This window comes from Myodes glareolus, chromosome 16 (assembly GCF_982192425.1).
Source record: "Myodes glareolus chromosome 16, mMyoGla1.1, whole genome shotgun sequence".
Taxonomy (NCBI): domain Eukaryota; kingdom Metazoa; phylum Chordata; class Mammalia; order Rodentia; family Cricetidae; genus Myodes; species Myodes glareolus.
In genome coordinates, this window is record NC_142041.1 from 57,441,482 (window position 1) to 57,459,147 (window position 17,666).

General features: G+C 39.5%; 1 protein-coding gene across 1 annotated transcript in view; it reads left to right on the plus strand.

Annotated features, from left to right (window-relative positions):
• Prex2 (phosphatidylinositol-3,4,5-trisphosphate dependent Rac exchange factor 2) overlaps positions 1 to 17,666 on the plus strand; it is a 280,846-nt gene that overhangs the window by 195,806 nt on the left and 67,374 nt on the right. The window contains exon 34 of the mRNA XM_048420638.3: positions 4,272 to 4,415. Coding sequence (XP_048276595.3) covers positions 4,272 to 4,415 — 144 coding nt within the window. The remainder of the gene's footprint in view (positions 1 to 4,271; positions 4,416 to 17,666) is intronic.

A 17,666-nucleotide genomic window follows, 5' to 3' on the forward strand; every position in this document is an offset into this window, starting at 1 on the left:
TCAGGGGTGAAGCCATCATGGCTGTTTCCTAGGGTGAGTAGCCATAGGAAGTTCCCTCACTCAGCTTGATGGTTCCAAACTGTTGATCAATTACATTCCTCTCAAACTAAATTTGTTGTCCATAGAAGATGGCCTTCTGCAAGAAAAACGGTGGTGGGTTTCAATTCCACGTTATTGTGCGTGTTTAAAAACTCTTTTATAGTGTCTTCATTTTGTGTTTGCTGCGTTCCTTGTATATTCTGAGAGCTAGTCCTTTCTTCGCTGTGCCCTTCACAGATCCTTTATCCTAGTTGTATGCTCATTGTCACATTGTGCTCGCCTCATCTTCCATAGAGCTCAGATTTAGTGTTAATACAATTTAGATGACAGGATTAATTTCATTGGCTGTACCTTTGGTGTTATTTCTAAGATGACATCATCCACGATCATGTCTTTCTCCTATGCTGTCTTCTAGGAGTTAGTCTCATACTTTCTATTTCAGTTTTTTTTTTCCTACTTTGAATTAATCTTATAAATGGATGAGCACTATGTCAAGATTCTTATAGTGAGGAGCTGCGGGCAGGCCTGTTTTTCATCCTGCATGGCTCCCGCATAGCTAGCTTAGCCCCGGAAATAATAACACACAGATTGTATTCATTTAAACACTGCCTGGCCCATTATCTCTAGAGAGTTAGTTACTGGCTAACTCTCACATCTTGATTAACCCATTTCTAATAATCTGTGTAGCACCACGAGGTGGTGGCTTACCGGGAAAGATTCAGCATGTCTGACCTGGTGGCTGGCTCCATGGCTTCTGCCTCATTGCCCTCTTCCCAGCATTCTGTTCTGTTTACTCCGCCTACCTAATTTTCTGTCCTATCAAAGGGCCCAGGCAGTCTCTTTATTAACCAATGAAAATAACACATAGACAGAAGGCCCACCTACATCAGATTCTTTTTATGTGTACATACTCAATTGTTTGAAAACCAGGGTGATGAAAAGTCTATCATGTTACCTTTGCTCCTTTGTCAGGCTAAATCGGCGGCTCACATGAAGATAGCTCACACATTTCTAGACCGGGGTTCCATTCAGCTGCTGTCTATTCTTTGTCCAGCTGCACATTGTCTTAATTTCCTGTACCTGTGGGGTGAGACTCGGAGTCAGACAGCACTGTCCTCTACTTTTCTTCCTCAGCTCTGTGTTAGTTGTTCTCAATCTTTTTCCTCATTGTGTGAACTTCGGACTCATTTTGTTGGTATCCATGCATACCTTGGGATTTGAAGAAATTTCATGAAAACTGTATATCAAATCAGGAATAATTGATATCCTGATAATAATGACTCCTATTAGCCATGAACATAGACTAGTTTCCCATTTATTTATCTCTTATTTTCTTGCTTTGTGTTTCTCAGAAATTTTATTTTTCTCACATAAATATTGTACATATTTTAGTATATTTATATGTATCTCATTTTAGAGGTGGCTCGTACAAATGGTAGTGTGTTTTTAACTTTGTGTTTTACTAGTTTATTGCTAATATACAGGGAAGTAGTTGGATTTTGTATCTTAACTTTGTCTCTTGCTTCCTTGACATATATATATATATATATATGTATATTTCTCTGAGGATTATATATGTGTGTATGTGTGTTGTTGCTGTTGATCTCAGATTTGTCTCCCATCTTTGAGCATCTTATCTGTAAACAAAAGTTTGCTTCTCTCTTGATGAGTGTTTTCACGTGCTTTTCTTCTATGACCGTCTTAGTGGGAACTGCTAGTGCAGCATTGAAAAGGAGCAGTGGTAACCGAGGTCGTCTTTCTTGCCCCTGATTTAATGGGCAATCGTAGTTTCTTACAATCAACTACGATGTTAGCTACAGCTTTATATATATTTTATCACATGGCAGAAGTCCATTCTTTTACCTATTGACTGAAAACATTTTTTTCATGAGTTCATGTTACATTTTGTTAAATACTTTTTCTGTGTGCTGTCAGGATTAGGTAGGTGGGCCTTATTTTTATTTTTTGTCAATACATACAATGGATTACATTAATTTATTTGGCATACCTTGGGTAAATACCTCTTGATAGCGGTATATAATTGTTTACTAGGTTTGACTGGCATATTCTTGGGTAATTCCCGTGTCCATGAGAATTGTGCACAGGAAAACTGTTTCCATCCCTTCAAGAAGTTTTAAGTTTTTATTACTTCACTGTAAACAAGATGTTCCAATTCTGAAGAAGTTTTACCTTCTTAATTCCCTTTTACCTTTGCTTTATGTCAGTTTAAAATATAGCTGTCTATGACATCATTGTCGTCCTTTCAATAACATTAGCCACTTGACATAACTTTACTACATTGATGACAAAGACAAAATGCATACATTTTAATAAACATAGACATACATGATAGTATATGAAGAAAGTAGAATATCTAAATATTTAGCAGGTATAAATTTTCTTCCTTCTGTCTGTGTCTCTATCTCTGTCATCTGTCTATCTTTCTGTCTGTCTCTGTGTCTCTCTTTCCCTCTCTATCTACCTCTCTCCATCTTCCCTCTTCTCTTTCTCTGTAGCACAGGCTAGGCTAGAACTCCACAATCTTCCTCTGCATGTGTAAACCACCATGCTTTTTTTCTTCTTAATGTTGTTTTTGGTTTTGGTTTTTAATTTTAGCACCCGAAAATTAAAATAACTCCAATTATGAAATGGCTTTCTTCTAAATCTTCAGTTCAGAAACTCATTTCTCTAGTTCCTAAATTAAACCATTAATGTCTCTCTATGAAAAGTTACAGAAATAAAATAAGCATTATGAGGTGGCGTGAGGGAAGCTGGTGACCAGCGCTGCCATAGCTCCTTTGCCCAGATATACAATTCAGTAATAAAGAGGGAGGTTGTCATTCATGTCGTAACGCTTTTGAACTTGAACTCTGTATCAGTCCCAGGAAGGCAGTTTGAAGTGCTAATGTTGAATCAGGAAGGTGCATTAAGTACCTGCTATGTCTTGCTCTTAATTTTTTAACTAGTTAGTAGGAGTGTTCTAATATGAGTATTTTCAGAATGTTTTTATATTCTTCTTTAATGGGGTATAAATATTCTGGATTCACATAGAAGAAAAAGGACTTACAGTTGCACTATGAAGTGTTCTTGCAGCATTTTAGCCAATCAGGTTTGCTATTTTTTTTATTAAAAAGCCATTAATTTTAGAATATTTTAAAGTAGCTCCAAGAATTTGGAGAGATAATTTCTAATGACCATAAGGCATCCTCAACAGAACATGGTTCATTTTAATGTAATGCTCAGGGAGCAGAGCTTACAAAACCCATGCACATTTTGCTAATGGTTGCTATGCAGTCTTTTCTCTCACATACTACTTAAGGGGTGCGCTCCGTGGGCTCATTTGACTACTTATGAATGAGGCAGCTGCCCTGAGAGATCCTCGTTTAGTTAAGTGAGACATCTGGTATGTCATAATGTAACCAAGTTCCCCATTACAGAATTTGATACTCAGTTCAGTAATAAACCCGTATCTTTAGCTAGTGGAACTCTGATTCAGTACTCTTTGACGGAACGGCGCTTTGTGTGCCACGTGGGCCTAATGTCCAGTGTAAGCGTTCCAGCTCTGAGGAGAAAGGCTTCCCTAAAGCAAGTGCTGCAGCTCTGAGGGAAAAGACATCCTGGCAGTCAGGAGTCAAGGAATACCAAAAAGTCACAACACACAGCAAACCTTACACAAGAGATTGATTGGGAAAGACACAAGAGGGTGGTGCCTCTGCTTCGGCAAGAAGCAGCTAAGAACTGAGCAGGAGGCGGGCAATCTAGGGTTTCTTGTGGGACAGAGCTTTCCATGATGGCCTGGGTTGGTGGGGTTTTATGAACTGATCTCTGGGCAAACTCAGGGATTTGTGGGCTTTTGTGGCCTGGTCTTGGGCTTTTCTTTCTTTCTTTCTTTCTTTCTTTCTTTCTTTCTTTCTTTCTTTCTTTCTTTCTTTCTTTCTTTCTTTCTTTCTTTCTTTCTTTCTTTCTTTCTTTCCTAACTGTATCTCCAAGGGCTGTAAATGGACTTCATCGTCATTAAGAGTAATCTGGCAAGGTTGGGGGTTGGGGGTGAAAGCCTGGACATTCCCATGTCTTGAAGGGCTTACACTTTGGAATACTCTTACTGTATTACTTTGTAGTAAATTTCAGGATTTTTTAATGTAAAAGTTTAACATATTACTGACATAATCCAAATGTACTGTCCAGCATATCCTTGACTTCAGGAAGTAATATGGCATTTAATGTCACTTCAGATGTCCCTCTTACGTACCAAGTGGAAGGAAGCCGGCAGGCCCTGAAAGTTTACTTTTACATTGATAGCTACCATTTTGAGCAACTGCCTCAACGGTTGAAGAATGGAGGAGGCTTTAAAATTCACCCTGTTCTCTTTTCACAAGGTGAGTGAGCTGTTTTCCTTTTCAGGATTTTGGTAGTAAACTGTTTTATCTTGATTAATATTTTAAGTACATTTTATGTTAGCAGTGAATTTTTTCCACTAATTTGAAAAAAAATCCTTTATAATTTTCAGGTAATATGATTGTTTCTGGGAGTGTTTGCTAAGAGTGTTTGATTTAAATATATTCATCAAATAGAATTGGGGCATTTTATATCTTATAAGATAGAGAAGCAAATTGAGTAATTCAAAGAGATAATGGTAAATTAAACTGGTTGGACTGGTTAAATAAAGTATGGCAGAAAAATCAAATGGCTAGCCTAGTATATGTCATGGAAGGTGGTCACCAGTGTATTTCTGCTGGGTGTGATGGTGCATGCTTATAGTCCCAGCATTCAGGAAGCCGAGGCAGAAAGGATGCTAATTTGACACCAGTTTGGGTTATCCAGTGAGACTTTGTTTGAAAACAAATTAAACACACATACAGTTTTACTCCAGCTTCTTTTAAGTATATATTCAAAAATGTACATGCGTACTAAACATTTTCTATGTCACTGGCTAAACAAACCGATATCTTTTATTATTGTTTATGTCAGTTTCTGTGAGAAAATGTGCATTCTTGATCATTTTCTTTCTCCTGTCAGTAAGTCAGTGAATGACATCTGCAATGGAAGAAATTCAGAAAAAAGTGAGAATGAAAGTTCTTGCTATGAATTGAAGAAAAGACCAGACATTCACATTACTGTGTGGTCTCTGTTAGTTTAGGAGTAGCCCCCTGTTTCCTAAAATGAGTGTGCTGGAGTATGTCAGTTTCTGAGTGGTGCCCTACAGAAGTCGAGTTTTCTTTCTTTGAGTTTTCAAGGCCTGCTTTATTTAATGTGTACTTTAATAGTCTGATAAAATGATCAGAATAGACAAAGAATCAACCAGGATCACATATGACCACACATATGAAAGCCAAGTACGCAACAAGTAGAAATTTTGCTTTATATAGCATATGTACAAAAATGAAAGTCTGGTTTTTAAAATATAGGTTGTTCTCCTTCAGGTTTCCAAACTGATTCCTCTCAAAGGGGCAATTCTGTGATTTTTTTAAAATAAGCTTATAATTTTAATTTTTCTTTGGCGGTATATGATAGTTAAAGTCAATGTTGTCAATAGTTTGTAAGAAAGAAAATAAGAAAGAGAAGGAAACAATGACCGAAAGTAGATCTTTGGAAATATTTGAGATTCACCTGAAATATTTCAGAAGTCTCTGTAGTAAGACTTACTTTGGGACTGCTAGCTACCCAATAATAACACAGAGACTTATTATTAAATATGAAAGCTTGGCCTATAGCTTAGGCTTGTTCCCAACTAGCTCTTGTAATTTAAATTAACCTGTTTCTATTAATCTTTTTTTCTGCCATGTGCTTTTTACTTCTTCCTTCTATATGTCTCATTACAGTGTATTACTAGAGTCTCTCATGTGCCTAGATTCATCTTCCCAAGTTCCTCTCTCTGCCTGGAAGTCCTGCCTAACCTCTACTGCCTAGCTATTGGCCATTCAGCTCTTTACTGAACCAATCAGAAGGCATCTTTTACACAGTGTGATCAAATATCCCACAAAAAGTCTCCATAGAGCTGGATAAAACAGAGAATGCTGGACCAGAGAGTTCATTTTTATAGTTTTAATGGAGTATTCAGCTCTTAAGGACTCTGTAACTTTCTATGTTTCTCTTTTGCTATGAGATACAGAGAGTAGAGACACACATACACAGAGAAAGAGACAGAGAGACACACACACAGAGACAGAGACAGAGAGACACACACACAGAGAGACAGAGACAGATCACACAAAGATCACTCAGCCTTGCACCATTGAGTCACAAGTGTCTTTATCCAGAGAGCCATCTTGCCAACTTCTTTTCTGTCTTTTTAAAAATTTTGTCATTGAAACCATTACTGATATGACAGATGGCACTAAATATTTCTTTTAAAAAATGTTTCATTCGTGACACATCCACCTCCAATAACTGAATAATCACAATCTATTGCAAATGTGTGTAGGGAAAAGATTATTTTGTAAGTAACTTTTCTTTTTATAAATTTTGCAAAAGCAGATTGAAAAATAAATCAATTGCTTTGGAAAGTAATTTAAGAAACCTTCAGTAAACATTTGGCTTCCATAACTCACAGAAGTAACAGAAGAGAAGCAAACCTCGCTGGGTGGTGTTACTTGCCTCGCCAGCCTGTTCTATAGAGCAAGTTCCAGGGCAGCCTGAGCTACTTAGGCCTACACAGCTGTCTCAGAAAACCAAAGGGGGCAGGGTCTATGTTCAAGGCCACAGATGGGAAGACCAGAAACAGCTGATTTCTTTAAAAATCTGCCCATGATAAAGTTGTTCCTTTAAAGAGGTAACAAAATCCCTCTGTAGTCACAAGGGTCCCTTGTGCAGTCATTTTATCTCTCCTTGTTCTGACAGAAGCCTGGGAGGTCCAGACTCACTCTGAGCAGAGAATGACCCAGTTTTGTGATTGAAAGAGAGGCTAAATGAAAGAAATTGTTTTTCCCTGGGATAAACGTTATTTGAAGGGTTCAGGGCTCTTCACTAGCTACTTAAAATATAGAAAAAAAATCTGTGAATGTGAAAATCTCCTTAGGGAGTCCCTGGTGTCAGCCCTTAGCATGGCCCAGGGTAGCAGAAGCAAGGATATTGCTCTCTTCCTCCTAAGGGCCTCCTACGGGCCGGAAGTGAGCAAGGTCAGATGGAAATGTGTATTGTAGGAAGCCACAGCTTCAGAACAGTAACTAGACAAACCAAAGTGGAACTGATTTCCAAAACAAGTCACAGGGCCTGGCAGGACAGTTGGCACAAAAAACATCCACAGTGCTTGGAGGCAAAGATCACCTTAAGATAATCTGCCTTCTACAATGCATGCTTCCTTATAGGCTACACAGATGAGTGTGGGTGGCTTCCTGGACCCGACCGTAGGGAGAGGGAAGTCGGACAGCTCCTGGTTGAGTAGCTCTCAGAGAATCAATACCCTGGTCCCCCTTCGGCCGACTTATTTTCATGGCTCTGGCAGCAGTGGTCAATGCGGGGTGCACAGGGTCATCTTGGAAAGATTTTAGAAAGTGCCCACACCCAGCCCCACACCAGTGATATGGAATCACTGGGAAGTAGTGATTGCCAAGGTATTTTTGTGGTTTTCTACGTGTTCCCGAGCACACAGGCTTAAGAAATCACTGCTCTTCTTGGGCTGTGCAGCACTGCAGTTAATGTCCAGTTATTGCCTGCGTGTTCAGATGTCTAGAGTCTGTGCTGCGGGAGCAAAGCAGGTGAGGGGCAGTGTCAAAGGTTCTACATGTTAACGATGCATTAAGATGTCGGCTGTTCTTTCAAGGAGGCATTGCTTTGGATCAGAGTTTTTGGGGTTTTTTTTGTTTTGTTTTGTTTTGTTTTTCACCAAAAGATGGTCGTGTTCTGAAGGGTGAAGGATTCAGGGATCTCTTCTTCAGGACCCTGCAGCTAGAACATGACCTGCCTATTTCTAACAGGCATTTGTGTGGCAGCTCCTGCGCATCTTCTGTAGCCTGTGCCTTTGTGCCCCTCACATCTTCTCTTTTTATAAGAACCACAAGAGGCTCCTAGGGGACTCTGGGCAGCTTCCCTTCCTTCAAGGATACAGCATTTGGAAGAACCTGGTTTTTGGGACAAGCTGCAATCCTAACGCCTGTAGCTCATTTTAAACCTTCGACAGTTTCCTTCTTCTCATTGTGTGGACTCCAGTCAGCAGTCTGAGGCCTGCTCTGAGACTAGTTTATTTCGGAACTTGTACCTCTGCTAGTTTCTGTCAATGATCAGTATTACAACCAGATTTTCGTCCCTCGGGGACTTGGACTCCTAACTTCCACTCCTTTCAGACTAGGATTGCTGGCTTCATCTACTTACCGTAACATTCAGGCAAGGAAGCCCCAAGGGGACCTCAGCACTTCACCTGGCTTCCTCTTACCTTAAGCTCACAATAGCTTCATTGACAGGCAGATGCCAGGAACTATAGCTTACATTTCAATGGGACCTCTGATTTGTCTCCAAGCGAAATCATTTCCTCTGGGGATCTTTAAAGCAACAGCAGCAGAGATAAGAAGCATTATGGAGTCCCAGATTGAGTCAGTGTAGCAGATGGACCAGTTTCTTGAGGCTGCCGCAGCAAACTGCACCATCTGAGATTGAGTCTATCAGCGCTCCACAAGACTGCAGTCTGAAATTAAGGTGTCCACAGGACAGGCTTCTTCTGAAGGTTGTAGAGAGTGATTTTTCCCACTTTTCCATCAGTTCAGATCACGGCTACCAGCTGTCCTCGGTGTCCCTTCTTTCTTTGGAGGCTCTGCCTCTCTTTGATGACCCCTTCCTTTCCTTGACCATCTACCTCTGCGTCTTTGTAAACAGTCTTTCTCCTCTGACAATGAAGCAAGTCACTGCGTTTGGGCCTCCTCTAACCCAGTATGCCTCTCTTATTTTAATGATGAGATTGGTAAGGTTTCATAGCAAAGTTACACTGTCATTTTGTGGGAACTACAGTTTAGGACTTTGTCCTGACCTTTGAAAGTTACAATTCAACTCTCAGCGAATGGTATGCGCCATCCTTTCGGCAGCTACCCTGGGGTCCCAAACCTGTATTCTTCCTTGAGCTGATATTGCATCTCCTGAGCTCTGTGGCATCCCTTCCTGGAAGGCATTGCTGAGCATCCTTTGCTGGTCTTTGGATGCTGGTCATCTCTAAGTAGAAGCACTCAATGCTGGTCTTTTCCTAAGTGTTATCTTGCGAGTTTCAACTGCTTGTCTACTAGAGGGAGTGGGCTTCCACAAAAGCTGCCACCCTTATCTCTGACATGTCTTTAAAAACTGTCTTCCTGTCTGCATGGAAGAGGTTAATTTGCCTGGACACTCCTGAGTGTTGTTTCTTTTTTTAAAGGAGAAATTTGCAGCAAACATTGACAGTTTCTGTTACTTCCCTTCATGTGTCTTTTCTCCCAAACTTTCCTTAAAGTGTCATTAGAAGATAAGTATTAGTTTTCCCATTGGACTTGAACAATGTTTATAATTGAAGCAGTCAATAGCTTATTTTAAAAATGAACAAACAACTGACAGGAATGATATCCCATTGTTTAGCTTGTCTGTGAGTGTAGAGCTCCTCTCACGAATATTATAACAGGAGTCACAAAACTTGGCAACCACTTCTGAGGAATTCTGATTGGCTGTCACCATTTCTGTGTGTACACAGTATCTTATTAACCAATAATGACGTCAATGGAGTTTTTGTTGCTCAACGGATTTACAAGGCACTCTGGAGAGACTCTGCTTTGCTCTTGTTCATTGAGTCTGGTGCTCAATAAATAGACTATTTATTGCGTGTTGTTTATAGTTACCCCATTTTCCAGCAGGTGAGATGATTGTGTTTCTTCTTGGTGAATAAAAGTCCACATTTTTTCCATCTTCCATCTGTCTATGGACTCTGGCTGCTTCTGTAGGTTGACCATAGTGACTGTCGCCACAGTAAATATGGGTGTGCTGATGTGTTCAGTAGACTCTGTCCAGAATATACCCGAAAGTCATATGGATGCATCTTATATTTCCTCTCCATTGATCAGTTTTGTGGAAAAGCCATGATTTTTTTAAATAAGTGGAAAAATGGCTTATTGTGAGTCTTAATTTAACATTTAATTTTTCTTTATAATTTCTTTATAATTAATTAGATGTCACTACCACCTTTTTTTTGCTAGCTGTTTAAGTTTAATGGGATGTTTTATCTCCTCTAATTCAAAAGTGCTAACAATAAAACAGGCAAACTCAAATCATTTTTTAAATATTGTTTTTAATTAAATGCTTTTAAGTCTGTTCTCATGTTTTCAACCAAGTATGTGAATATAACCTTTTAGAACTAATTATATTATATGAATAAGATGTAAGGAAATTAGATAAGGAAACGTTGGAGAGAATAAAGTTTGAAGTTTGAAGCAACCATGGTTATTATATATTTAATCTATTTTCCCTGAGATTAGAAATTTAATTCTTAGAACACCATTATGTTTCGTGTTAATTTAAATAAAAATAAATAAAACATAACATTTTGCTAAAATGGGAGAAACTGTTCTCCTTTCTCCTCTTGGCCATATAAATCTAATTTTTAAATACAGAAATCATCTTTTTTATTTTTCATTCTCTACAGCCTTATCATGTGCCATAAAATTCTTGCTAAATATTTTGGCAATCTTAGACATTTCTTCTGTTTCTGAAAAAAAATAAGTTTTTTATGAAATTTAATAGTCATGTAAATTTTATTGTTGTCAAAGGATATAATGAAGGCTGTCCCCCTCCCTTTCCCTCTACTTGCCATTCTTCTGAAGAGGCAACTTTCTGTCTCCCCCTTTCCTTCTTCTCTCTCCTTTTCTGTCCTCTCTTTCTCTTTCTCTCACTCTCTCCCTCCCCTCTTTTCCTCCCCTCCACACCCCTTTAATAAAACCTCACACTCAAAAATAAGATAGAATGAAAATGGGAATTAATAAGAGCAGAAGAGTGTTCATTAACATTATAGTCAGTTATTTTTACCTAATATTGTAGTGGGCTCCAAGGACAGCACTAGGCCCTGATGAAAGTGTATCTCAGATACACTCATTTCCTCTAAAGCCCCGCCCCATTGCCCTCATCTTTCTGGTCTGAAGCCACAGACTAAAGTGTCCTCGCCTGAACCCTTTCTCAGCTCCCGGACTGTCTGCTTAGGTAAGCAAGCACAATCCACAGCTCAGGGACACTGACTTATTAACTCCTGTGGAATATCTGGCGTGTTGCCCAGAACATAAAACTCTTTCAATAAATACGTTTTTATTTATTTATATATTTTTATTTTATATTATAAATATCACAGACTCTCTTAATACTATCATTTAGTGAAATTTTCTCCCCACAACTGTCATAGTAGCTGCTCATTTTCCATGGGCAGCATGAGGACCCTGAATTCTCAGGTATTAATCTGCCCATCGATGGTGGCACAGGTCCTAAAAATCAGCCGCTGGGGTTTCACCATTAGCTTCCCAAGGAGGAATAGAAACTGGTGTTGAACTATGTCTGTTGGTAGACAGATGCCAACTCAGATAAGACCTTGCTAACAGAAAACCAACTCCCACCCTGTAGCAGGAGTGAACCCCGTCTGTATTTGAGGCTGTCTCATCAGAAGGCTTCCCTTTACTCCTGCCCATATTCAGGGCCTGAAGACTGCTGGATCTTTTACAGTTTTTCTAATTAATGTTTAAACTGCGAAGTGAAAGCATACCAAACTGAAAGGAGGCCACAAATGTAGCTTCCTATGCTGGGCTTCATGTTGCGTGTATCCTCTGAAATCTTCACAATTATATGACAATTATAACTTTTACTGGAAAAAATTCAAATTTGGTAACATACATGAGACGTTTCAATGTGACATGTACTAGATCCAAAACAATTAGGCAGTGGGCCATAGTTCAAATTAGTAGTGTTGCTAGTGTTGCAAATAATAATAATAATAATAATAATAATAATAATAGTCTGAAAACGGTAACTTTCTGTTAATTCATGGCACCACATTATTTAGTTTACAAACTACTGCATTTAGCAGCGTTGAAAGAAAATGGTGTTTCTTTATAATCAAATTTGAAATATTTCTTTGAGAATGAGACCTTGTGACTGGTGATTTACTTCAAGGGAAAAGGATTACATTGCCAAATTACATCTATAGCTGGTCTGGCTGCTGGCAGCCTGCATACTAAACTTGGATTTCTAGGATCAGTTGTGTGATTTGTGCCCCCTAAAAACAAACAAAAAATATTAATAAAATAAAGAAAACTATGTTAAGCAAAATACCTTAAAGTGACTGAGATGTTACACGTGTCTTTTATTCTGACTCACCATTTGAGTAAAAACTGTCCTGCAATTTCCGTGGATTCAGCTGTGCTTTCTGTCACCTCAGTAATGTTTAACTGAGTAACAGAATGTGAATATGAACGAAGACGTGTATGTGTGTGTGCTCACACATGTACATACACACAGCACTAATTAAGCTCAGGTCTAGTACACACTACACATGAACTTTACCACTGAGCTATATCCACAAAGCTTGGATTTTTGAGGCAGTCTTACTATGTAGTTCATGCAGTCCTTGACTCTCTCTGTGCCCCAGGCTGGTCTGAATTGCCCTGCCTCTGCCTCCTGGGGACTAGGAATAGCTGCTACTCAGCACTGTGGGGCTCAGGCCAGAGCCATAGCTCCATGCTGCTGTCACCAGCAGGCCAGGGACTTGTTTTCAGAGCATCTATCGAAGTAAAGTTGAGGTTCTTTACTGAACCACAGAACAGAAGTGAACAATGAAGTCAGCATGAAATAAAATTAGAATTTATGAAGAAGCCATCTTTTTTATAAATTTAAGATAGAAAAAGACAGTACACACTTTGAGGTGGCTTCTCAGGAAAGAGTTGTGCCTGATTGTTTTAGCCATAGCTGTTGGGAGGCTTTGCTTGGCTTCTGTGGTCACTTCTATCAGTCACTAAGGAAAACCTCTGTGTTCTCAGTAAAGGAGGGCATATGTTGGTTCTGCAGTGCTTTGGTATGGTTACAATCTGATAAGGTAAAACCATAGATCCCAAAGGTCACAGAGGGAGATTCTCCGAATACTGCAGGTTTAAAGTTGGCAAAAGAGGAAAAAATATGGCCATTCATGTGTGTATGTGCTTAGTTCTTAAGCACAGTTCATCAATATTTTAACATTCTTAATTCAAGTCTCTCTATATAAAATGAGTATTACCTCTGTGTAGGCAACCTTCACAAGAAGTTTGCTGAGGTTCTAAACTCTTGCCTTTCAGAGGCTTCAGCCAGACTCCTGGATTAAGAGACTGTTTTACTTTCCATGTTCCCCCAGTTTCTATCCCACCTCAATTTTCTCCTATGAGAATTTGATTTCTTAAGATATGATGATGACCGAAGATCCATTTCTTAGAACTTACAGGTTAATCAGGGCATATATACTCCCGACCCAGGCACCAAAAGTGTCAGCCTGCTTGGTCTGACAGGGATAAAAGAATGTCCAAGGATCTATGAGACCAGAACATAATCTCATCAGTTGATGGAAATCTGTCAGAAACCATGTCATTAACTCCTGCCATCAATGGCATAAATGACACATCATGCAACAAATGGTTGCATCTAATTAATAAGATTAGAACTGAAAATAGTAGGACCTTTTTATCAAGAGATGCATCTCAATGATGCTAGTAAATCATTCAAACATACACAGAAAGTGACATAGATTTTGAGTTTGTAAATCTTGGAGTTGAGGACACATGTTAGCCCCTTTCTCAGGTATATATTCCCAACACTCTGTTTTAATAATAGTTCTAGTTTCCTTTACAGACATCTCAGAATAGCAAGGGAAGGGCTTTCAAGTTTCTGCATCCTCTTATCTTTTCAGTTTAGAAGTAAGATCCCTTAAGCTGTTAAAAAAAATGGTTGTTACATATTAAGAACATAACAAAACACAGAGGAATTATTTCAGAGAGAGGACTCCAGTGTGGAGCAAACTTAGCAGAAGAGTATAAGGGTGTGGTCATTGAGTATATATCAACAGCTTCTGAAAGGAGAGAGATGAAGCAGACCAAACAGAGAGTCATTGATAACTCTGGATTAGTTTATAATGACATTTAAGAAGTTAGGACATATTTTTTTCTTGAAGAAATATTTTAAGTCTTCTGAGGTTCACATGTCCAAGAGACCTTGTCTTCAAGATGCTGTTGAGGCTGTAAAGACATAGAAGGTAGAGCTTTCATTATAGGGAATAAGGCTTTATCTTAATTTATTTCTTTTTGATACAAGCATGGTAGGTGTCCATCCATCCTGCAGAAGTGTTAGCAAATACTAGAAGGTATACAGAGAGACAGCTCTACCCATGTGGGTTGCCAGATGGCTTAGAGAAGAAATGAAATTCAGGAGCATATTAATTGAGAAAATTCTCTTGCTTAAAGTTCTTTATTTTCATACAGCTGGGTGAACATGAAGAACTAGAAAACCGTTTTTAGAGTCAGTGTAAACATTGACTCATTTATTTTCCCAGTTAGAAAGCTCTGGTTGAGTTGACAAGTTCAGCTTTGGGAGCTGGGTTATTGGGAGAAAGGGTTGCAGATTTTGCTTCCTCCTAGAAGCCACTATTCATTCCTGTCTATCAGGTCCCAGCTGCTTCCATCTCTAAACAATTGTACCTGGGTTCATTAAGGGTTCGTCTTTTAAGTCAGGTCAACTAGCATAGATTTGTGATCTGTGGGCACCACCCCAGAGTGAGCTAATTTGTTTGTTTCCGGAACTTGAGCAATGTTAATAGGCTTAATGTGGTAAACCTTAAAGATCAGTTTTGGTGTTTCCAAATAAAGTGCTTGGTTTTAGTTGACCAATGGTATCTTTTGGTTTCAAAGATGCTATGAACTTGGTGGGGATTTAGGGAGTGAGTTCCGTTGCCCCATCTGCTACCATCTCTGAGCTGTTAGAGCTCACAAACGCCCTGGGCTCTCACACACTGTAGAGTCCAGCTGCTCAGAAGCATAAGCTCCAAGTCCAAGAATGTTCCTCCGATTTTGGAGCCCCTCTGTGCTTTATTGCCATGCTATGTGAAAGGCAAAGGCTTTCTTCTAGATCGGGACATCTCAAGGCTTGGACCGGTAACAGTAACTTCGTCGGCTTTTGGAAACGCTGTGGTTCACTCATCTGTCCTAGGGTTTCAGAGACCGATATGAGTAGCCTTCCAAAGAGACTGGGCTCTGAAGCCAGTGTGCAGACTGAGTTCCACAGGAAGCAGCCATGCTACAAAGGCTCCTAGCTGGCTCTGTGCTGTCTCTTAATTAAGCCACTGGAGCATCTTCCTTTTGGAGGTCAGAGCTCTGTTCCAGAGTTTAGACTGACAACTTAACTTTGTGGGGACATTTGATCCTTTTATTGAGGCACACAATGTCCTACAACCTTTAGAAACTATTTTTAATTATATACTTGGTAGATTTTTTATTATTAAGAATTTTTTAATACAATCTCTTTTCATTTTACATAGCTACCCCCATTCCCACTCCCTCCCCTCCTTCTCCTCAAGGTAAGACCAAGGTCCTCCACCCTATATCTAGGCTGAGTAAGGTATTCCTCCAAAGAGAATGTGCTCCTAGACTCCAGTTCAAGCACTAGGGATAAATTCTGATCCCACTGCCAGTGATCCTACAGACTGCCCAAGCCTCACAGTCCCCCCCTCCCCATTCAATGGGCATAGTTTGGTTCTATACAGCTTTCCCTCTGCTATCAATCCAGAATTGGTGAGCTTTCCCTAGCTCAGGTAGTTTAGGTCAGTTGTTTCTGTGGGTATCACCATCATGATCTTCATCCCTTTGCTCATATTATCACTCCTCCCTCTCTTGGACTGGTCTCCAGTAGCTGAGCCCAGTGCTTCATTGTAGATCTCAACATCTGCTTCCATCAGTTGCTGGATGAAGGTTCTATGATGACAATTAAGGTAGTCGTCAATCTGATTACAGGGAAAGGCCAATCTAGGCGTCCTCTGCACTATTTCTTAGAGGCTTAGCTGGGGTCATCCTTGTGGATCTCTGGGAATTTCCCTAGTGCCACGTTTCTTGCTAGCCCCATAATGTCTTCCTCAATCAAGATATCTCTTTCCTTGCTCTCCCTCACTGTCCTTCCCTGATCTAGAACATCCTATTTCCTCATGTTCTCCTCCTCGCTTTCCCTTCCATCCTCCATTTCTCTCCCACACAAACTCTCAATTTTCTCAGGAGATCTTGTCTGTTTCCTTTTCCCAGGGGGATTGCATATGTCCCTCTTAGGGTTCTCCCCCTCGTTACCTAGCTTCTATGGGATCATGGTGTATATGCTGGTTATCCTTTGCTTTATGTCTATTATCCTCTTACGAATTAGTACATATCATGTTTGTCTATCTGGGTCTAGGTTACCTCACTCAGGAGGGTTTTTTAAATTTCCATCCATTTGCATGCAAATTTCAAAATGTCAATGTTTTTTTACCATTGAGTAGTACAATGGTACCACATTTTCTTTATCCATTCTTCGGTTGAGGGGCATCTAGATTGTTTCCATGTTCTGGCTTTTATGAATAATGCTGCTTTGAACACCGTTGAGCAAATGTCCTTGTGGTATGAGTGTGCATCTTTTGGGTATATGCCCAAGAGTGGTATTTCTGGATCCTAAGGTAGGTTGATTCCCAATTTTCTGAGAAATCACCAAACTGATTTCCAGAGTGGTTGTACAAGTTCCCATTCCCACCAGCAATGGAGGAGTGTTCCCCTTACTCAATATCCTCTCCAGCATAAGCTACCATTGGTGTTTTTTATCTTAGCCATTCTGACAGGTTTAAGATGGTATCTCAGCATTATTTTGATTTGTATTTCCCTTATGGCTAAGGATGTTGAGCAATTCCTTAAGTGTCTCTCAGCCACTTGCAATTCTTCTGTTGAGAATTCTCTGTTTAGATCTGTACCCCATTTTTTTATCGGATTATTTGGTAATTTGATGTCTAGTTTCTTGAGTTATTTATATATTTTGGAGACCAGTTCTCTGTCCGATGTGGGATTAGTGAAGATCGTTTTCCATCCTGTAGGCTGATGTTTTGTTTCAGTAAATGCGTCCTTTACGTTACAGAAGATTCTCAGTTTCAGGAGGTCCCATTTGTTAATTGTTGCTCTCGGTGTCTGCTGCTGGGGTTATATTTAGAAAGTAGTCCCCTGAGCCCATGCCTTCAATATACTTGTGACCTTTAAGCTTCATCTTTTGTCAGCCTTTTTATGACTTAGCTCTTTCTGTGAGACAGGCTCAAGTTTTCTGCTTTCTTCACTTTTCTCTTTACTTTGGAATATCTCTTCCTTCAGGGACAAACTTTTTTTAAAATCTAGAAGCAGTGTCTTTTCTTTTAACCTTCTTTACGAGAAACCTATTTCAGACCCATCCCTCTATTGTACTCTCATAGCATCTATACATTTTTTTCTTTGAAGTCACTTATTTTTTCAAATCAGGGACTTTAATTCTTTAACTGCAGTATTTTCTGACAGGTCACACAAACTCTGAATCTTCATGGTAACACTGTACAGGGCCACTGGGCAGTCACCATGTTGTGGGCATCAGTCCATTCAAAGATAGATACTCTTATCTAAGATGCAACATGTCCAAGGTAACTGTTCCTTAATTTTAGG